General features: G+C 42.4%; 1 protein-coding gene across 1 annotated transcript in view; it reads right to left on the bottom strand.

The window, feature by feature from the left end:
- The window catches only part of nr5a2 (nuclear receptor subfamily 5, group A, member 2), a 68,800-nt gene that overhangs the window by 32,764 nt on the left and 12,724 nt on the right, over positions 1-23,312 (bottom strand). The window contains exon 4 of the mRNA XM_070831881.1: positions 19,833-20,542. Coding sequence (XP_070687982.1) covers positions 19,833-20,542 — 710 coding nt within the window. The remainder of the gene's footprint in view (positions 1-19,832; positions 20,543-23,312) is intronic.

Genomic DNA, 23,312 nt, shown 5'->3' with positions numbered 1-23,312 from the left:
CATCATCGAATTTTGTAAAATTTATAACTCTGGACATCAAAATAGCAATATGGAAAGTCAGGATGCGGTAGCTGGATAAGTAGTTGTAAAGCTTCTTTCAATTCTACACCAAAGAATGGAGGCTGAAGTGAGTGAGTGAACATCCTGACTTTTGGACTATTTAAAAGTAAAAAATTATTTTATTAGCGAATAGAATTCAAAATACATTAGTTAACGTACATTATACAGTATCATACTGAATCTGCGACTCAATATAGGACCAAAATGTTTTCCATGGTCCAGATTATTTTTTCGTATTTTCATGCAACAACACCAGTTGCCTCTAAAACACAAATTAAACCAGCATTAACTTTATTCTTCCAGTCCAACCTATTTATTTAGTTCCTACACATGAGCACCTCTTTATGTCACTGGATAGACAAACCTAATTAAGGAGGATAGGCTATAAAAGCTGTACCTTTTCACTGTGGATTGATGTATTACAGCACATTTACTGCCTTAAAAAGACAGAAATATAAAAATCAATGACAAAGTTCAAAGTTTTCATTTCTCCAGTTTTCATTTGCCTTGCTGAATGAAATTCAATTTGCTAAATAGAGAATTTTAGACATTTAATTCTGCAAGTGAATTACTTTGAAGGTGAAGGAGAGACGTTTCCTTTTTTAAAAAGATAATACTGGATTTTCCCTCTTTTAATTTCCAGGAGCAGCACGCTCAAGGTTGTGAAAACAGTGGGTTACACTGGCTGCTACAGTACACGGACAAAATAAAAACCAGGCATTGCCGCTAAATGCTTTTCATAGCCTCATATTGTTAGTCTTTGTATGCTCATTGTAAACTTGCAAACCAACCAAATACGCTGCCAATGAACATTGGTATTTCTCTTTCTCAAACATGAGGCCTTTGTTTTGTTCTCAAAATGCATACTAGTGACTAAACCTTACTCTGAAATAGTTTATTGTGTAAAGATTAGCTGGTCATGACCTGATGTGAAAATGACACGTAATCTGTTTGTGCTTGAAAAATATAATGTGGTCTTATGAGAGAAACTGCACACATTTAGTTGCATTGTAAAAAAGCAGCATAAGTAAAGGAGTTTTTTTTACTTTTGCTTCCACTGTACACATTTGGACAATCCCAAGTTTCTACCTGTCCTTGGATGGAGCAAAACTCATTATAAGGATTTAGCTTCTGAGGTTCACACTGATGCAGAAAACACACTCCCCAGAAATCGCTTCAAACTGGCCTCAAAATCCACATTTAAGGCTACTTTTCAAGGTGTGATCTATTTAATATTTTAATATCATCACCAGTGTTTGGTTAAAAAAAATGAGAGAAATTCCAAGCAGGAACTTCTACTTGCAGCAGCCAGCAATGAAAAATACATATCCTCCAAGAAACCAATTTAACACCTTTATGATCGTTCAGGCGAGTGGGATCAATGCCAGGATCAATCGCTTAGCCCATAGCTTTTGTTCAAAACCACTGCCTAAGATTAATGGGATTTTCCAGAGAGAGAGGTAGAAAAAGAAAGAGAGCGTGGGTGAGAGGGGGAATGAAAGTGCCAGACAGGGAATGAGAGAATGAGAAAAGACTTGGGGGAAATTGAGAAAATAAAACATAGTGATTAAGAGCAGATATTCCCTCCATTTCTGGGCAAATGTAAATTAATTGGAAATGGAGCATTCAGACGCTCACTGACAAAAGTAATGTTTATTCATAGCCCCCTGCTAAGAGTAGAGCAATTATCATGGTGTGTTGAGTCAAAACAGGCCAATGTAGTAGAATCTTTTCCCCCTTTCTTGTGGCTGGGTTTTGGTCTAGTGCCACGAGCATTGTTAAGCTTCGTACGGTACGGCAGGCTTTAACGAGAGTACACAGCTGGATCTGATTTTAATAAGTAGTTCCATTTTTGATGTGGCCTAATGAACAGATTAATGGAATCTCCTTCTGTGGAGCCTTAATGAATGGAGAGAATCATGCTATTTTTTTTACATGGGGGGAGAACACACACACACACACACACACACAGGCCGTGAGTTTATCTGCCTCAAACGACTTGTACATAAACAATAGCTGTGCCTCCATCTTTCCATCTCTCTATGCTGGACAAGAATCAATGCTGTCTCGAAGTACTACAGGTGAGGTTTGAAGCTGACATCAATGCTCGTGCGTCTCTAGCAGCCATCCTTTGGTGCAGTCCTGTCTTGGCATCTGTTCGCCTTGAGCCAAACAGGCCCTGTATTCACCTGGGAACAGGCATTAATTCACCTAGAACAGCGCCTGTTGTTCTCAGAGTGTTGCAAACACTTAATTATGTCGTGCTTGAATGGTCTGTACTGTAGCTCATTTCCAGTTTAGTTTGGTAATTTAATTGAAAAGAGTCTCAGTGTGGGGTTCGCCAACGATACGATTTTATTCAACTAATTGGTCATCAATGTATCACAAATCATGGAGAGGTTGATACTTTTTCCTGTGGAAGCAAATGCAACCCTGCTGACCTCAGAACAAATATTACTACCGGTCTGATTATTTCTTTACAACCCTTCCTATTGTCTTACAAAGAAGGCAAAAAAAAAAAAAAAAAAAAGGTCACCACTGACTCAGTATCTTGTTCTAAGTGAAACAGCAAATGCGTCTTGAATCCCACTGCAAATCATTTTTGGCAGCCATAACTTTCAAAAGCCACAAATAGAGTTACATCCATCAGAAAAAGATAACAGAGTGAGTGACAAAATCCTCAGGATGTTCCAGCTATGTGACCTGGGGGGAGGGGAGAGGTGGCCTTTGGGTGCCCATGTCCTAAACTATGTCCTACTCCTCTCTACACACTGCACAAGTGGATGAGACTAAAAAGTGTCACCCCCACTCAAACAAGCTCTTGTTTATCATGGCATACAGTTCACATGGGCCTTGATCCGACGGTTGGCGGGATGATAAGAATGCTGGGAAAAAGAGCAGGTGGCCGGTGGTGCTGCTAGTCGTGGAAGAGGGGGCCTGAAGAGAGGAATGATAATACTAAAGATAATATACTGAATGACTAGCTTTAGCAAAGCTGAGTTTGTCAACCAGCAGACAAGGCTGAAGATTAAACCTACCGGTATCTGTTATTTACCAGTTGGTTACCTGCCATTTTGCCCGTCCATGTAGCTTAATTTTAGGTTGCAGGTTTCCCAGTGCTAACTGGCATGCACACTGTGAATAAACATGATCAGCAATGATGAGAAATCCATACTTTCCAGGCAGCCAGGGTAACTCAACTCAGCTGTGGCGACAGTAAAAAAAAAAAGTGGCCAAAGCTGAATTTCTTACTCTGCTACAAATGTTATTTAGTTTCATAGGTTAGACATGTCAATGGAAAAAGAAAGATAGCCATTAAAAGCTTTCTCTTTGTTCTTATAGATGTTGCTTGGACAATGGTTAAGAAACGTCCTCCATCAGGTCGGTTGAAGTAACACACAAATACTTGAGGGTAGGCTACAGAATGGCGAAGTAGTCACTAAAGAAAAACCTCTTTATTCTTGTCATGTATCTTACTGACTTCCATGAGGCCTTTAACCAGAAAAATATTCACGTAATATGAACTTTTTAATATACTGTAGTACATTAAACTTTCTGATATGATTACACTTTCTGATATTGGTGAGGAAACACCAGAGAAAAAGTTAATGCCTATCTTTAAGAGACAATAAGCTAGCAGACCTGCACTGTGAATGTGTGCTATGTAAGTATGTATGTGACACTATATGTAAATCATTACGTGCACGCTCATCAACATTTCATGTCACTGGCACCTGTTTGTTGGTTGCATGTATCTCTAATCCTACATATCAGGTAGTGGAGAATGCCTGTGGGTTTATCTCTGACCGAGCACACAGAAACCCTAGATTGTTATTATGTCCCTAAACAGCCAGAGAGATGCCACAGGCCATCTGTGAGCTCAGGAAACATCACCATTGTCACAAGAGGGCCTTGCGTCTGCCGGAAAATCTTTCTTCCAACTTCTAAGAAGAAATATATTTGTGGAAAAGGAACTTGCTTCGGTCTTTGCAATTGCGCGTCAGTTTCTAAAACTGGCTTTAGGAAAACCTACATGAATTATCCATTCATTTACTGTAGCAACATGTCGAGTATAGTATTAACATCGTAGAGCATAGCACATAGTACTGTTAGAACTAAGGCCTTCATTAGTTAGCTTTGAGCACATCCATTCAAATACCCAAAAAAACCTGTGGGTCATGTGGGAACTGAGGACCTGTGTCCTCATATGCTGACTTTGTCTTTTTGGCTTCAGAGGATGACCTAAATAATATTTAAAGCTCAAAGGTAAATTTCTTCCTCACTTAATTGAAGTTTGCAAGTATAAAATCAGTAAGGATTTAAATACTGAACTGTGGAGGCCACATGGCCACGAATAAACCACAAGTTATCTGGCTTGTCTCTTCTTAGTTGGTGGTTGCGATGCCTGTCTTCATTTTATGAGAATTATTTTACTGAAATGTGCCTTTTCATCATCAGTAAACACAAGTTAGCTGCTGAATGTTAGCCATGTCCTTTAGCGTTTCTTGTTGTGACACAGAACAACTGTATCATTTGAACACTATGTGTGTTGGACTTATTAGATAGAATTACATTTGCTGCTGTGTAGAAATTGTGTTACTGCCAGGAAACTCAAACGTATTCAAAGAAAGTCTGTTTTGACTGCTGAGTTTCAAACTGTCTCCGTTCAGACAGCAATTATCTACAATCTCTTCTCTGAAAAACACAAGGCAAGGTGTTTTCAATGAGTTTATGTGAGCCAAGGCATACGAACTCAATGGGCTGAGAACAGAAATCACTTTGTAAGAGTGAATAAAAAGCTGTATTGTGCGTGTCAGAAGGGATGTTAGTGTGTGTCTAAACGTGTGTCCACGTGTGTGTGTGTGTGTGTGTGTCATGTGTGATCGATACTGCCGCGGCACTGAGATTGATCGGTTCCCACGGTGACTGCATTAACAGACTCTGGAGGCTGACCTTTGACCCTGAGAACACTCTGCTTTCGATTGGCTATGCTTTCTCCCTTTCCCCATCTTCACATCTTCTCATCCGTCCACACATCCTAACATTCTTCTTCTTGTCCCAGGCTTGTGGTAGAAAGGGAAAACAAAAAGCTAGCCAATGATTGGACATGCCCTCATTCTCTCCTTGCCCCCACCCATCCATCCTTTCATCCCATACAGCATCCTTTCATACAGATTCTTCTCTTGAGAGTAAAGTCGTGGGCCTAATAACGTCCTCCTGCTCTGCCTGGGCCTCACTTAACACACCAGTGATATAAAGCCACTACAGATACAGGAAATGCAGATATGTCTATGGTAGCAAACCAGTGTAGCACTGTGTGTACTGAATAAATATGCAAATAGATCATAAATAAATAACAAAGATGCAGAAGGATGGATGGATCACGGCACTTAAGGTTAAGTTTTTAGCTTAAGCCAGAAAAGCACACGTACACAAATGCACACACATCTGTGAGAATCCACAAGAAGCGTGGCACGACATTCATGAGGCAGGAAAAACAAAGTATCTCTGTGGGTCTGTGTGTTGCAGCTGGAAGAACGTCTTGTTTTCTCAAGGTCGCTGACGATGGCAACAAACCCTCTTCTCTTTTTGATACTAGTGCTGGGATTTGAGGATGAACCAAGCACGCCCAAACTTTCCTATTCCGTTTTTACTTGATGCATAAGCATATGAAAGATAGAAAAATCAATAAGGCAAGAGAACGGACCAGAGAGAGGCCAGACATGAATTTCAATTGATATCTTTTCATGCATGCAATGCTTATTGTTGTCTGCTACGGCTAGTCTGTTTACTAGATATGTACAAAATTTGCAGGTAACGTCTGCCAGCGTTTTTTTTTTTTTTATCATAATCATATGTGAAATGTCTGAGAAGGTTCAGCTCAATCATTCAGGTTGTACAGTGTCTAAAGAAAGGTGAGTTGGGCTTAACTTTTTCAGAGATCTTTATTAAGAGATGAGAGAGAACTCCATTAAGAAATTAGGTTATGAGAAAGAAATATATGTTCTGTTGCCTCATATCTGAAGAAAGTTAATCCATGAGTGCATGGCTTAGAGGAAAGGAGTTCTTTTTTTTTTTTTTGTTTTTGAGAGCTATTGTTTTCAGGATACCTCAGAATTGGACTACCTACCCCCACCACATACACACACTCTCATACACTCTCTCTCTCTCTCTGTCTGTCTCTCTCTCTCACACACACACACATACACGTGAAATCTCAGGGCTTAGAGCTAAGAAGCTATCAACTAATTATCAAAAACACAGAGAGGCCCTAATCAATTATTCACATGAACATTAGACCACTAATACACATGCAGCCCAGGGAACAGCATCTCCCAAAAGTAACCCTTCCTCCTCCTTCACTCCAACACACACGCATGGATGCAATCATGTCAAGACCTGCATACTTACACAGAGACACACATATAAATGCTCAGCAGTAATATCTCTACCTGCGCACACACTTACGCACACACACTTGCAGCCTCCTGCTGCCTTCCCGCCACTCCACTCTCCTCTTTGCAGATAGAGCAAATGCATGCCATCCAAATGAGTTGTGCGAGTAGACTTTCTATAAGGTTCCTGGCTGAAGGGTACTGATCATACGACTCCTATTGATCTATCAACACCCCCCCTACAGACTCCCCAAGCACACACAAACACACACCCAGAGCTTAATCTACCCGGCGATTCCTGGGCATTAAGCCTCAGCCATTGAATTTTCATGCTGTGCAATCATTATTTGAGTTAATGCTGCAATTTATGACTTGGTGTTTGTGTGCTGAGTGTGAAACGGTTGGTGGAGAGGGTGCAATATAAGGAGGTGTGTGGGTATGTGTGCAGGTACGGATACGACTGGGTGCTGATTTCTATATCTGTGTGTTGATTATAATTGGGGTTTTGCATTCACTTCATTATGTGGTCATGACTCTGTCAGCTGCAGGCGAGAAAGAGGATTTATGTGCGTGCATCTACGTATACGTGTGTTTTGGTACAGTTGGGTGTGTTTGTGTCTGTGTAACTTTCGTTGACAGACAGCGGGAAATGACCCCATAATCCTTGTCTGGCTGTCTGTGCATTAAGAGGAAGAGTAGACGAGGAAAATACGGAGACAAAGGACCCAATAGCATGAAGACTTTTCCCTTTTGTATTATTTAGAACAGTAGAGACATTCCTTCTTAAATGTCTTGCATACACACACTTACACACGTCTACACACAGACAGACATATATGCAATAAACCTTAACGCAGCTTTGACGACCAAAGCTGTTTTAAAATGCAGAGACTGATGCAGTCATGCTTTCTGTCTGAGAGGGCGGGAGACACAGATTCCCATTAGCGTTTGATGCACTGGGATGGGTGTTTTTTGATGGGCGGTTGTGAGGAGGTTGAGATGGTGGGTTTTGGAGCAGACAGCTGTGAATCCACATTCAAATATGGCACAGCTCCAGAGATCACAGGGATCACAGCCCTTGATGCACAAATTAAATATCTGAATTAACTAATTGAGCATTTCCGGAGCTCCTGTGATATGTAAACAGTCGAACTACAAGGAAGATGAGGCATCAAAACCACAACGCTGCAGAACAGATGGAGCCCTGCTTCTCCCTGAAGTGCATCTCCAGACCTCGTCTGACAGAAACTGCCGTGAATGCATCTGTATTAGGAGAAAGACTTCTCCCTATAGCACTGCTGCGGCAGTACGAGGCCTATTGGTGCTGCTGCTGATGGGAAGTGCAGTGCAACATGTGGCCTATAAAGTATTGGCCTAAGGGAAGGTGAGACTGCGGCTTGCCACCTGAAAACCTTGTCTTTTTTGGTTTTTGTTCAGCACCCCTGGTTCATTTCTCGAGGTTTAACGGTGTTGTCAACACCCTTCTCAGCAAGTCCCCTTTCAGTATATTTGGTTTATTGCTCGTCATTGTTTCAGCTTGCTTGAAAAGCCTTTTTTTATCCCCCTCTGAGAGGTCGCAATCCTAAAAGAACGCAGGACTGTAATGCCTATTATTAGTGCCATACCTTTATTTCACATGTGTGGAATCATTTATGTTTGGCTCGTGCCAGGTTTGCAGTTATGGCGTTTTGGGAGAAATAGAGAAAGAGATTGACAGATTGAGATGTGAGGAAGAGGGAATGGTGTGAGAGTAATAAAAAGTCCTGGTGCAGTGTAAAAGAAATAAGGAGAGCAAGAGCAAAATTAAAACCAGTGAAGAAAGGAATGCCTAAAGTAGGGACACGGAACAGGTGACTTTGTCCTACTTTGCGAGTGGGGCTGAAGCCATTTTCTAAGCTAGGTCATTGTTTGGCGTGCGGCTCTGTTGTAATTTGTTGCTCGTCGTCACAACACAACCACAATGTCTAGTGTTACTCCTATGAACTGCATACATCAGTCATCTCTGTTAAAATTCAATCACCCGCCTTCCCAGTCGAATATAAATACCCCTCCACTCTTTAAGTGTAAAACTAGCCGGCAAGCTGTCGACTCTGCTCTACCACTGTCTTATCTATTGTCTCGTGGACCCCTGACACCCCCCCCCCCCCCATGCTTCCCCACTCCCTGTCCAGAATAGACAAGCTGTAAATAAGCATCAAAAATAGACGTTGGGGGACAACTGTTGACAGCCCAGTGACGAAAGCGGCAGACACAGGCACAACCTCTAGGCAGGCTGGATTACACACAGATAATTGAGGCCACGCAATATCGGAACATAAGAAGCTAGGGGCACTTTGTGCTTTTTATTTTTTTTTTTTACTCACTTGAAAAGCCAGTTGAAGCGTTGTGTTTCAGGGTGCAGTTTGGGAAACAAAATCTTTGTCTTAAGAAGTTTGCCATGTGATATCCCTTAAGATACACACAATTTGGCCTATAAATGTTTTTTTTGGCCTATAAATGTCATAGGACATTTTATTTGAAGAACACAAACTGATGAATCTCTGAATCAGAGGCGCTGGTGTTGCCAGCTAATCATTATCCATGTACATTTTAGTGACAAATTGTTCAGATTTACAATTATAATATTCAAAATGAGTAATATGGGACTTAAAAAGTGTCTTTTATGAATAATTTACTGAATATATTAACAGATGTCACCACCTGTAATGTTTCTTTTTTTTTCTTCTTATTTCAAAGTGAAGCCCTTCGACTGGATGCCCTTTTAGCAGCTATTTGTGCTTTGATGCTTTCCAAACTGTGACTTTTACAAAGATGAAATGCAGGCAAGCGTAAAAGAGGAAGATAAATTAGCTGACAGGTTTGCATAGTTTTGTGTGGTGCGTTTAGTTTAGAGGTTGAGGGTGGGTGTAAGGCTGCAGCAGCTACACCTCGTCCCCTCTGACCTCCAGGAAACCCTATAGCTGAGAGCTATTTAGAAGCATAATACCGGCACTTCTGTCTGTATATTTACCACTCGCCTGACAACATATTGCCACCCTCAGCTACCAAGCAGATAACAATACTTTCTATGAGGATCACCTCTAATTCGTTCTTTGCTGCAGCAGACTGTGAGCACCACTTTTTGGCTTGCAGAGTTTCTGATGGGAGGCACTTTGGAAAAGTTCCTGCATAAACTGTAGATTTAACACGGTTCATAACTATAAGCACAGCAGAGAGGAGGAGTGGGAGGGGATAGAGGTGCTTTGTACTTCGGTGGAGTGTGTAAAGTGTTTGCACGCTGTTGAGTTGATTTGTTAGCAGCCCAGCCAACTAAATCAATTCCCCATATCCACATATCCACTTTGCTTTCTTTATTTTCTTTGTCTCTCAGTCTGACTTCCTCTCTGCCTTTCAATCGCTCGCTCTCTCTCCCTGCTGATTTGACTGACTGCTGCCAACTTATGAACCAACAAAAGTGTTAGTTCGGGGCCACCGAGGCTAACAACACAGCCCAGTCACCTGCATCACCATCTTAACAAGTAGCATGACCTGCCAATAAAAAAGGCTTTTACCCTGATCGTCCCAATACAAGACTTAAACACAACCTGCTCTTTCTTCTGCCGAATGCCCAAAGTGCTGGCAAATGCGAATCAGGCTGTGTTAACTTGCTTGAAAATGAAAAACTACAGAAGAGGTGGAGGCAATTTTTGCTTATTTCATCAGCGGCGGTTTGAGGAGGAGGGAGAGATGGAGAAAGGCAGAGATAGAAGGAAGTTAAAAAAAAAACCCACATCTCTTCCACAGCTTTAATGGGGTAGTGCAGACACCTGATCTATGCAACAGTGCACATTTGTCGCAAGCTACGTATCTTGTCTGTGTCTATAAGACAGTGTACTCTTATAATGACAGAATTTTAGTTAAATATTGAAACAGTGAAAAAAAAAAATGGAATGAGTGTGGATGATGAGGTAGAAGAACAAGGAAATGTTGTTGAGGACAGTTGAGTCTATCATTGCCCGGAGCTCTGTAAACTTGTACTTCATGACAGCCTTTCATCCTTCATCAAAGCAACAAGTAGATGAGCAGACTTTGCGCATGCTAAAACCTCCCAACCCCCGCCGTCTCCTTGTAGCTGCCGCTCCACTGGGACGGGTGACTTTAAATCTTCTCTTTTAACAAGTTTCCTGTTCTTCCTTCCGGCCTCCTGCAGTCCCCCTGGGGTTGGACCTGCGGGACCATTCCAGTATTTGGAGAAGCTGTATCTTAAAGCTCAGACAACCATCAGGGGACGTGAGGAGGACACTGGAAAATTTGATTTTTGTCAGGTCAGTGGACGCCTGCAGTCAAACATGGCAGACGTGATTGGAAAAAGCAGACTTTGGCAATGCCAGGACATGTTTTGTCATGTTGTCCGCACAGTTGAATAAGGACCCCCGGATACAGTATGCATTTACATTTATGTATATGTTTCACCTATGGGACCTGTGGGAGCCATGCTTCATGGTTTCAGTGATTTGGTAATGTACCTGTAGCCTTCCAGGTACAGAACACCCTCTGTTATGTCTGATGAATGCTTTTCTTTAGACTGACCACACACTGTGTCTTTAAATCACATCAAAAATCAACTTTGTCCATTTTGTATTGGTGGTATTGAAAAAAAAACTGAAGGGCCATTTTACAGTATTTATGAAAAAGAGCAAGAGAGCGATGTCTTCCGCAATGGTCAATAATTTATGAATGAAAAGAGGTCTTTGTGAACCCCCACCACCCTCTCCCTCCCCCTGCACAAGCCCCAAACTCCTGCTCCTACCCAGCGCTACTGATCAAACAGATATTGTTACCACTAAAATAGCAACTTAAAAAAAACACAGGCGGCCATAAGACCTGCCTGCAGCCTGGGAGAAAGACTGACAGCAGACGGGAGGGGGTGAGGAGCGCTAGAGGAATAAAAAGACACACACACAAAGAAAGGAAGAAAGAAAGAAGCCAAAATAACTAAAAATGTAGTCAAGTCTCCTGACTACAACCACAAAAATTGTACAGGAGGCTGGAGTGTGTGTTGGGGGGGACAATACTGCATGTGTATTTGTGCATCCGTGTGTTAGAGTGGTGTGTGTGTGTGTGTGTGTGGGGGGGGGGGCGTGTCATCTATCACTGGACAAATGCTGGGCTGTGGGGGGTGTTGGTGGAAGTGGGGGTGAGGGTGGCGGGGGTTTGTCGGCCAGAATGGTGCTGCTCCTCAAATGAAATAATATATCTTTGAAAGCCTACGCCCTGCACCAGGCCCCGGGCCCATATATCAAGCCCAAGAGCGTCTGGTGGATCCGCTCCAGGCCCATTAACCTTCCACCTGTTCCCCCCTTACACCCCCACCCCATCCCACCTAACCTAGCGGTCCTCTTTTCACCCCCCACTCCCTCCCCTGTTGTCCTTCACTATGCCGCCTCTCCTCCACCTCCTCCTCTTGCCCTTGGTCGTTGCATCTCGCAGCCCCTTGTTCATCTTCCCATTTAACCCCCCACCTTCCTCTCTTCCTCATTTCCCTCTCTCTGTCCTCTCCTGACTGTCCTTCATTATCTCGAAAATTCTCTCTGTGTCTCGCTCTGACTCTCTTTATCTCTCACAGTCTACTGTTTTTGGTTTTTTTTCTCCCTCTTTCATCGGTCTGATATCTCTGTCTCTGACTCCATCTCTGACCGTTTCCCCTCTCTCTGTCTTGGTCAGTTTCTCACTCTAAATCATTCACTCATCTCTTTTTCTCTCTCTCTGCCTCTCAGTTTCAAACTCACTTCACAGTCTTCCTTCTCTCTCTCTACTCCTTCTGTAACTCATTTAAACTCCACGTTTCCTCTCCTACATCCCTTTTGCTCTCCCTGTCCTGCTCTCCACCCTCTTACCTCACAGCTAAGGTAAAGCAAGCTTGCTATGGTGTGTGTGTGTGTGTGTGTGTGTGTGTGTGTGTGTGTGTGTGTGTGTGTGTGTGTGTGTGTGTGTGTGTGTGTGTTGGTGGGAGCAGCACAGCCGGCCGAATAATTCAAATGCAATGGACCAGGGACACAGTTACAAATCTCTGCCAACTGCGTGCGACCGCCAACCCCATCACGCTTGCAGTTTGTCAGGATTGGGGTGTCGGGAGGGGAGGTTTTTGCGGGGGGGACCGTTGACCTCTATGACAAGACAGACATTGCAGCCTAAGGCTCTGAATCTGTGTGTGTGTGCATGTGTGTGTGTGTGTGTGTGTATGGAGGGTAGTATAGATATACCACTTCCCAGGGTTCACAGATCACGCCTAAAACGGCTTATTAATTTCCACTCAGTTATGGGGTGTGAAGAAAACAAGAAAAGGTGCAATCAGCGGTCAAAGCAAGGCAGGGGCAGTACAACCCCCCCCCCCCTCCCTCTTCAGCACATGCACGCACACACACGAAAACATGCACGCACACACTTGGTTGCACCTTGAAAATTAAACTGCTCCTGGATAGGTCATGGAAAACAAACCGTGTGTACGTGTGTGTGCATGAGGATAACTAAGACTGTAGAAAAAAGACCCTCCAGTCTGAACTGGGTGGGTGGCTGGTGTAAGTATAATTTTACCAAAGTAAATTCATGTAATATTTATGGATGTAGATGGGGGGGATATGAGAAGGGGGTGATATTATGCAGCCGGGCAGAGTGGGGCGCATCAGAGGACCTTACATTATTCACTCAGGTAAATCTATAAGTGGAGAATATTCAGGTGTGAGATGTGAACATCAGCCCCCCCCCAGGGATCTGTCATACTATGTGATTGACTGACGTACAGCCGCTTAGAGGAGTAGAATAAACTAGCAGAGAAGAGTCAGTGTTGTAAATAATTCTACTGCTTAAAATGCATGTCGTCTTTTTTAGGTTGTTGAAGATTTCTGTGAAATTTGTGAGATTTTAAGACCTTTTGAAATTTGAGTTGGAAGAAGGTTGATGAAGTAAATGGAAAAAGGACTTTGAGCCCTTTCAGATCAAATTCAGCTCAAATGAAGATGAAGATCACCTTTGCTTAATATATTAAGTAAGGCACCTATTACTTTTCTGTCTAAAACACCATTCCAGTAAGGAAACTGAATTTATTGATTTGTTGTTAATAATAGTATGCTGTGTTGAAAAGCCAGCAAAAGCAACAAAAAAAACGTAATTTATTCAAATAAGAAATCAAGTTTTATGACAGTTTAAGTAGGACTTTAAAATTTCTGTATATCTTTGAAACAAAACGCAAAATGCCTACCAAATTATTATCATTATTATGCATCTCTGCCTTTATTTGACAAGAGCAGAAAAAAAAGGTGAAGTGATAAAGGTGCTACAATGGTCGAATTCATGGATGTTGAAGTTTACTACAGTGAAATACAATAGTATTTGGCCTTTAAGTTGGTGTAGTAAAGTGTAAACACCGATTAAATAATACGCGTCTTGTTCCATGTTTTACATGCATTACGTCATCCCTTTCCTGCCCCTGCTTCTAGTGACTTGTTTTTTTTGACTCTCATCTCTCTTTTTCTCTTTGCTTATCTGTGTTGTAGTATCCTGCTCCCCTAAATCACATCACCTTTTATATTTTCTCCCTTACCTCGTCCTCTTTGTTATTCCCTTTTTCCTCCCTCTTCTCTGCTCTCTCCACATTCCTCCTCTACTCGTCTCCTCTCTCATCTCCCCTCTTTGTTTCACCTCTGTTCTCCTCGCCTGTCCTTTCCTTTCCCCGGCCATCTGTTTATCCAATATGGCCGTCCCATCTCAGCTGGGAGCTTTCCCAGGGAACAAGACTTCTAATACAGTTCCTCCTCAACTTAATGGCCCTCAGTTCTGCTTTTGCCATTCCTGCTACATGCAGAGAAACAAAACCGAAAAAAAAAAAAAAAGACAGACAGAGAGGCACAAAAAACTGACTGGTTCCCCCCCAAAAAACTGTCCCTGGATGACTAAAATAAACAGCAAAGCCACATTTCAAAACGTCACATCTATTTTCCTGCTTGCTACACTTTTATCAGGTGGACGGACTAAATATATGTATTAAGTGTCACAGCGTTTTACTCCACACAGATTCTAAACTACATGTCATCTTTAGCATATAAGTGAGGTAACAATATTCCACCTCAGAGTCACAGACTTGTTTAATTGCTTTTAGGATTTAGACAAAATAATAGTGATGCTTAAAAATCTGTAAATAGAAACTTTAGGCAACTACTCTCCTCAGCCTAATCCTGCAAACACTGTATTATTCTTGCATGTGTTGGCATGAGTTGTAATAATTTTTAGACTGTTTAACATTTTTGTTTTTTTCTGTAATGAACCTCAAAAGTGGTTCTGTGATGTTCTGTGTGGCTCTGTGATGAACCACAAAAGGCCCTCTAGAAAACAAGGAACATTTATTAATAATGATACATTGTTTTACTCGGTTTAACATATCCGAAGGTGTGTTTTCTCTTAACTGTAATTTGGCTGAACTGTAGCAACCTCAAGGTATTGGATCAGCTTTTCTTTCCTAACCTCTTTTCTAACGTGGTAATTTCCGTTACTTCATCAACCTCTGTATGTTGTGTGTTGACAAGGCACACAAAAGTGCTCGCTGTCCCAACACCAGGCACACATCCTTTTTATTAAAGGGTGTAGAGAGGAAGGGGGCTGGGGTGGTGTGGTGAAAAGGGAGTAGAGTTAGGAAGGTAAGATATAAACATATGAATCATCAATAGTCCCGATTGCCCTGCTAAATTCTCCCTCTCATTGTGTTTGTGGTGGGAGTCTGGCCAGCCATCCCAATGCTGGAACAATAAAGGAGCACTGGACCAGCTACAGTATGACTCACCCTCACACACACACACACCACTCACGCACACTCGCTCTGTAAATACACATGCAAACACTTGCAAACAGTTGTCCACTCTCATATACGGCACAAACAGGAACACTAGAGGAGGCATTTTTAAGAATGCTGTGTTTTCAGTTTTCACAAAACATGACATCCTTTCTTAAATCCAATTGTTATTTCAATTCTGTCAACTAGAAATCAAACCACTATTTGTTACGCATCTAAAAAGTTTAATAATTTAAGTCTGATGTGTTCCATTAAAGCAAATAGACAAGACACTTACAAGAGCTGACTAATTTATTTTTACATTTTTCTTTTTATGCATATTTTCATTTTTTGTTTGTTTTCATTGAGATGTTTGTGCTAAGCATGATTATCATTTTGACAGATTTTTTTGGTTTCATGTCAAAAGCTCAATAGCGAAGAAGTGAGGTCAGAGACAAAGAGAAAAAAAAAATCGAATATGTGCATATTCCACCGTCAGATACCCTGAGATGCTGTCAAATCGTTGTTTGTGCTGTACATAAGAAATTCAATGTATTTATGAATCTTCATTTTGGAGTGTAATGTTCCATCTCCCTCATCCTGCCTCAAAAAAAGAGCATCCATTTGGCTGCATAAAATCAATTTTTACTGAGGCTGCAGTCAATAGAACAAACTGCTGTGTGGGACGTTTAATACCACCAAACAGCACAATTCATGCAGCCATTGCCAGCAGCTACGTTTTTTGGTGGATTTGTCCTTTAACGCGCAAACGTTGGTTGGTTGGCGGTTGGCACCAGGGTGGGCAGAGGGGTTCATGGCAGGACAGGGGAGGATGGGGAGGGGAGGGGTGACAGAGTACCAGCCCTGTGCTAGCAAATGTCACTGAGAGACAAACATGTGTTTCCCCCCTTAGAACACACTCAAATACAGGCATACTCATAAATAGACACACACACTCACGTACCGGATTAAGTACTGATAATATACTTGTACAGTGTCATTTTAAAATGCAGTTGTGCCCACTCCTATAATGAAATAAACACTGATCCTACAAAACATTTCCTGCAGCCCTGAAAGAATTAGGTAAATAACTACCATTTTGTCAAAGACATTAGTATATTTTGAATGCAAAAAACACCTCTGCAATATTTTTTTTTTGGGGGGGGGGGATAAATAGCAGTTACTACAGCATAGGTTCATTAAACAACAATCTACTCTTTCAATAAAAAATGTAATATATATATATATATATATTAAACAACTAATCTATATCTACATCTGTAACAGCATTATTATGCTTGTGATTAGAAACTCATATTAGGCCGAATAGACGTTGCACACATTGAAAATATAATAACCTCATGTGTAAGTGCAAACATATCAAGACAGACAAGCTTCAGACACAAATACACACATACACATCCACGCACGCACCTGTCTTCGCATTGCTAAAAATTTTATATAATAACCACAAGTGATCGTGACTCTGAGTCATTGATTTCAAAACCAGCGCACCAGGCCTGACTTTCCCTAATTGTCGATGTGTTAAACCAATCAAAGCCGGGGTAGGCTGGCGGTAAGAGCCCACCCCAACTTCTCGGATCCAAGGTGTTAGAAATAAACGTCCCTCACGTCATGCCTCATTCCCAGAAAGAGAGGGAGAAAGAGACAGGCAGCATGCCGCATTGGAAAAGAATGGGGAGAGCTCTTTAGAAGGTACTCCTAATGGCTAAATATTTATGAGTCCCGTGACCGAGGCCAACTTATGGAAACTAAATCTTTAAACACTTTTTTTGGCAGACGCTTTGCACACACCCTCCCAGCTTGGCTCTATTACCAGAGAAATTCTTTTGTTCTTACAGGGCTAATAATAGTGAGAGGGGCTGTGCGTTATGTGTGAGCGGTGTCTGTGTCTTAATGTGGGTATGTGTGTGTGCGTGAGATGAAAAGTGTATTTATAGCTTCCTACAGCGCCACACTGCTCCTGTGACAAACTTTTAATTCTACTCTGCTTCCTGTCTCTCTGGACCCAAGGCTCAACCTCACATCTAATAGTCAGATCTACATTGACAGGGAGATGTCACAGGTCAGGTGGATTCAAAAACACGATACCTTTAATTGAACTAGCAGTCATAAGTAAAACGGTTGGACACACACCACAGAGTGAGACAACTATACCATTTTAGCATCTACGGACATGAATCGCCTAATGTTGGCAATGTTTGTCATGCTTGAGCAGTATGAGAGCATTAGCATGCATGTATTTCTATGTATGAGCACACAGACACACACGCAGAAAAAAGCAGGCATATTAATGGGGAGATAAAGTGTAGGGGGCAGAGGTCGTGGGTGCATTTTTCAACGTAATTTGTTGAACTGCAATACATAAAACACACATAAAAGCCAGCACCAGCACAGAATTTCAACAAATCTACAGACACACTCATACAGACACATATAATTATGACTGATGAGAAACAAATCAAACTCAGTAAAGTAAAGCTCAGCTGAAAACCTTGAAGCAAACAATGTAAGGCAGACATTTTAAAACCAAATGTGTCACAACAATATCCACAATGCCAGTGAGAATGTGTTTGATATCGCCATGAGACAAATATGGAAACTGATCAGTTTGGCTAGCGCATAGTTTGCTTATTCTCCTCATTATCACCAACACTAAGCCTCGCTCAGCAGGCCTCACAGTGCTTACTAATGAGAAAGGAAAAGAGCAAGAAAAAGAGGATTGTGTGGGAAAAACTGTCAGAGCCACAGCTAGCACATTATTTTTTCCCCCTTGTACTTTAGATGGCTCTTTAAAAACAGAACGAGGGAGGTTCAGTTCCATTAAGTGAAATACGCCCCCACCTCCCCTGAACCAATGGGCTCTGTGCAACAGGAGCAGGAGAGGTTTTTTTTGTGGGGGCGTGCAGGAAGAGGTTTCTCCTGCATTGAGCCCAGGTCATTTTCTACCTTTGTAACAGGGGCCCAGCTCAATTACTATTAAGCTCCAGTAGTATGGGTAGTCATTAGGCAAACATAATGACATTTCATTCAGCAACAAATCAGGGAGTGACAAACACAAGTGGGTGAGATAATTGAATTAGGACGAGGGTGTGAGAAATAGAGAGGCTTCGCAGTGCAGCAAAAATGATCATTCAGAGTTAATGGGCAAACCGCACACAATTATAAGCTGTGGCCACACCCTACAACAAGCCTGTGTGTGTGTGTGTGTGTATGAGTGAAGTGCTGTGCACCCCAGATGAATGCAAATGCAGATCTCGAAAATGTCAATAGCGGGGACACGGCGCGTGCTAAATGTCAACATGTGTTTTTCAAGGACTCTTGTCTGTGTTGTAATTGGTTCTGTTTTTAATATTACATTTATTTCATGTGCTATTTTCCCCTTTGAAAACAAAATAATATTAAATATTTGAAGGGAATTTTGCAACGGGCCCAGGCCCATGAATATGCAGCTGAGCCTTTGGCAATGCGATGTGAAACAAACAGACAAAGGAGTCAGACAACGGGAGGAAAAACAGGTGAAGCACAGACTAATCAAATGCTTTTCATGTCGCTCCTAACATTAACCTTCATTCAGAGCAAATAAAGCCGCGAGTGTGCAAACACACACCAGGAACTCTCCCTTGGGCTCTGTGATGAATGAGCTGGAATTATCACATTTTTACAGTGAAGCATTGGTGGACATTTTCTATTGGTCAGTTGGGAATGACTGTGCTAAACACTCACAGAGTTGTTTTCACACTGTTTTCCAGGCTCACATTTTGTTATTTCATTAGAGCATATATACCTAGTGCAAATTCTTCGAAAGAATGTCCATCACAAACAACCAAAGGTTAAAAACAATCGATATGAATCAAAATCAATCATTGATTTGTTCCCGTTGTGACTCTATCATGTCTGTAATATTAAATTTTGTTTGACTGATATGCTAATGGTCAATATCTCTTATCATCACCCAGTGTGTGCCCACTTAGATCTGAGGAATATTTCAAGGGGAGATGGGCGGTATTCAGTTCACATAAAACCTTCAGACTAGGACCCTGTTAGTATGAAAAATGCCTGAAGCTCATAGTCAAAGTTTTCACAACCCATAGCCAAAATGTGTCACACACAGGGTAAATACGGCTCGGTGCTGAATTTTTGATCAGGCAGGGGGACAGACAGCGATGGCAGCTACCAGCAGACCCCCCCCTTCACCCCCCACAGCCCTGTGTACTCCGCATTAGTGTTGAGCCAGTGCATAAAAAAGGAAGATTAAAGGCCTGTTGAAGATAAAGGATTGAACAGATGATGTTCATGAACTGTGTAAAGTACTGTCAATTATGGATGACAGCGTGGTGAAAGATTTAGCATTGAAACAAAATGCAGGATAATTTATTAAAGGCCTGAAGAGAAGCTGCGAGAAGAATTAAAGCTTAAATAGCCGCGCTAAATTAACTGATAGGAATGTTGACCAAAGCCATCAAAATAAGGTTGTAAAAAATAACATTATTATAAAATGTTTTCCCACGTTCAAAGAAAATCCCTCTTTATCACATGGATCATGCAAGGCCTACCTTGAGCTCACGGAAAAAGATGCTGCTGCGTGCCCACTCCACGATGGAGAAGAGTGTCTGGTCGGCCATCTTGCACATGAGGCCGAAGGTGTTGAGCTTCTCGTGTTTGCCTCGACTGGCCTGCTCCTGCTGCAGGTAGGCCAGGATCTTGGCCTGAACCTGTGGCTCATCTGGCTCACATTTAAGCAGCTCTACGATTAGGTGAGGGAAGCTGGGCGGCGAGCCTGACTGGTAGGCATCGACGTAAGCGTAGCCCATGATGGACTCTGGCGAGCTGGTGTACGGGTCAGGGTACTCGGACTTGATGGTGCGCGTACTCTGGAAGTGTCCGTAGGCCGCCTGGTAGCCCTGCAGGCTGCCGGCGTGTGGTGGCATTGCCATGCTGACCGGCGAAGTGACAAATGGGCTGCGGTCGTAGTCTGTGGGGGGCAGGGCGGTGGCGTGATGATGGTGATGGTGATGGTGGTGACCAGTATGGTGGCCGGTGTGGTGGCTCAGTGGAAGGCCCTTGGATGCAGCCGAGTGGATGTTCTGGATGGCTGAGGAGATGGTGAGGTCAGTGGGCACGGCTTGCATCACCTGACTCATGGCCTCAATCTTCAGGCCGTTGGCCCGGATCAGTGCCTTCTTTTGCTGCTTGAGAGCCCGGTCACGTTTGTACATTGGGCCGAACTTGTTGCGACCGCCACGCATGCGGTCTGCCCGCACAGCTGACAGACGTACGGAAAGAGAAATGAAAAAGGAGACAAGAAAGAGAGAAGACATATATTAGCTCTATAGTATGTAAATCTTGCATGTTGCTCTGCCTTGACACTGTTCCTGCAATAACAAGTCATGTTCAGTACTAACTACCTTTTAACATATTCACACTTAAACTTAGCAATGAATTAATAGTTTGATCTAGGATGAGAAATCAACCATGGATGCAAATACAAATACAAATTTCACAACCTGAAAAGATTAAAAACTAGTTTGTTGAGCAGAACAGGTGCAAACTCTTTTACAGACTAGACCCTCTATGTTTTAGCAATTCTATTAAGATTTTTAATGTATGTATGGATACAAGTATGGTGTTATGGATGTGAACTTCTCATTTGTAACTTGCATGTAGGGCAAAGGTTTTGCTGTGGTGATTACACTTGACATTTACCTTTTGACTCCTAAACCCCACAGGTCTAACAGATAGTGTTGTTACTCATTGACCAGAGACACAAACTTCTGTGAACCGCTCTGCTAAATGATCACTGTACAGCTGTCTATCTCTGTCTACCACTCAGAAAATGCACACCTCAAAAGCTAGGTATTTATGTAGACTCAGACAAAATTCTGTTTCATTTAAAATGCTATCTGATTATGCTGCAGCTATCTAAAGCTTCAAAATTTCACAGTCCATTAGCAGAAACCTTTCCCTTTACAAAACCCTTGAGGCTGAAAATGCTGACAATAAGCAAATTGGGTTTTATTTTCTGATGAACCAAACATACCCATGATGCCCCCTGCCTCCCCCCTCAGTGCAGGATCCTGCGGTGAGGATCACAGCAAGTCTGTGCCATGGGTATTTCTAATGAACGTGCCGGGCACAAAGTGGACTGCTACGAGGACCATGTGTGATCTGGCCGACTCCTGCCATGGGGAAGCTGCTCTGCTGTCTCCCAGTCGGGGGGCACTGGTGTTAATTATTCATACTTAATTACCTCTTACTCTGACGAGGCTCGCAGAGCCCAGCATGCAATGAGCTAACGGACGTCTGGGAGACTATGCAATAGAAAAACACTCACCAATTCCAATAAAGTAGAGCATTTAACACTTATTGTCACTGCATTTAATGAGTTCTTATCTCCCTCTTTATAAGAAAACCACATATTCAACTGTAAATGCAAATAAATGCACATACATTTGCCCTGATCACACACAGTGAATAGTCAGATAACATGGCGAGTAAGACTGGGTCCACTCCAGCCCATGATGTCTTGATGGGTGAATAAAAGAACAGAAGAGGAAAATTGAAGAGGGGTTGTGGAGGGGTGAGGTGGGGGATAGGAGTTTGGGGGTGAGGAGGGGCGCACACCCACACAAAAACACACACACACACACACACACACACACACACACTCCGTGCTGCCTTGGGAGTGATTTTAATGACCTCCGTCACAAAAGTGTCTGTCACTGATCTGAGCGTGAGGAGGCGAGAGGGGAGACACACACACACACACACATACAAACACACACTCACACCCACACGCCGACTCTTCCTCATACATTCTTGAATAAACACGCACAGACACACACTGGACACCATCACACAGTGGTCCAGATCACACAGAGAGATGGTAGCAGTCCAGACGCTGCGCCCACTTTAGAGAACCCCCAACAGCTCATGTAATTTACACAAGACAGACAGACAGACACACAGACAGACAGACAGACAGAAAGACACACACACAACCATTTCCTAACATGCTTGAGGTCAGCTCCGGTGCCCACTTACCAAGGCTCAGGATTACCATGACCGTTAAAAAATTGATCACACATCAATGTATCCATTATACATTATTGTAGGGCGACTTTAACTATTAATGATTTCTCCACAACAGCGTAATTAATGAGCTGAGAAACTAATAGTTGGCCCTACTGGGAAAACAAAATTAGTCCCTGACTGTCTTCTTGCTTGCCTCGGACCCAGGGACCCACATCACATCATGAATATCAGGATTGGGGGATGTAGGTCTCACCAGCACCAACAACACCACACACACACACACACACACACACAATAACACACACACATAGAGACACACAATCTTACTAATTAAACAAAGTGATTTGCATGTATGTAACACAGATTAATATGGAAGGGGGAGGGGAAGAGGAGGACAGCGTATGTGTGTGTGTGTTGGGGGAGAAGGTGAATGTGTGTGTTGGACTGATGTGACGAGATGTTAATGGGTTAGATGCCACAGCATTGAGCACATGAGGACAACGTTATAATATGACCCTGCAATTTAAGAAGGTTAAATGATGTAAAAACAGTTGTAATATGAGCAAAAGGATGTACATGCTATAAAAACAGCAGTAATTGAATTTCCCTTTCATAAAAGCTTTCATAGTGTCACAAGTTACAAACTCGCGGGTAGGTCTTTGAATGGTGTCAAGAAAGTGAATGTTATTTGTGGCTTGTTTGGCAAGAACAACTCAAACTGAGTGGCTTGCATGGCAGTGACAGCCATGCAATTTCATGAACAGAAAAAAGAAGAAGAAAGACTTTGCACAAAGCTTGATTGGCAGCTATGTGCAAAAGGAGAGCAAAGGTAGAGGCTGAAAGAAAAAAAAGTGGAAAAAATGAAACTGTAAATTGATGAAATGAGGGGAATACAAGAGGAAAATTCATATTTGAAGAGAAAACATCACAAGGACGAAGAGCACTGCTCGGATATATGAGAAGAAACTTCTATTAGACTGAAAAGGATCTGAGTTGGGGGA

This window comes from Pempheris klunzingeri, chromosome 6, assembly GCF_042242105.1.
Source record: "Pempheris klunzingeri isolate RE-2024b chromosome 6, fPemKlu1.hap1, whole genome shotgun sequence".
Lineage (NCBI taxonomy): Eukaryota > Metazoa > Chordata > Actinopteri > Acropomatiformes > Pempheridae > Pempheris > Pempheris klunzingeri.
The sequence above is the reverse complement of the archived record's forward strand: the minus strand, read 5'-3'. Positions and strand labels throughout refer to the sequence as shown.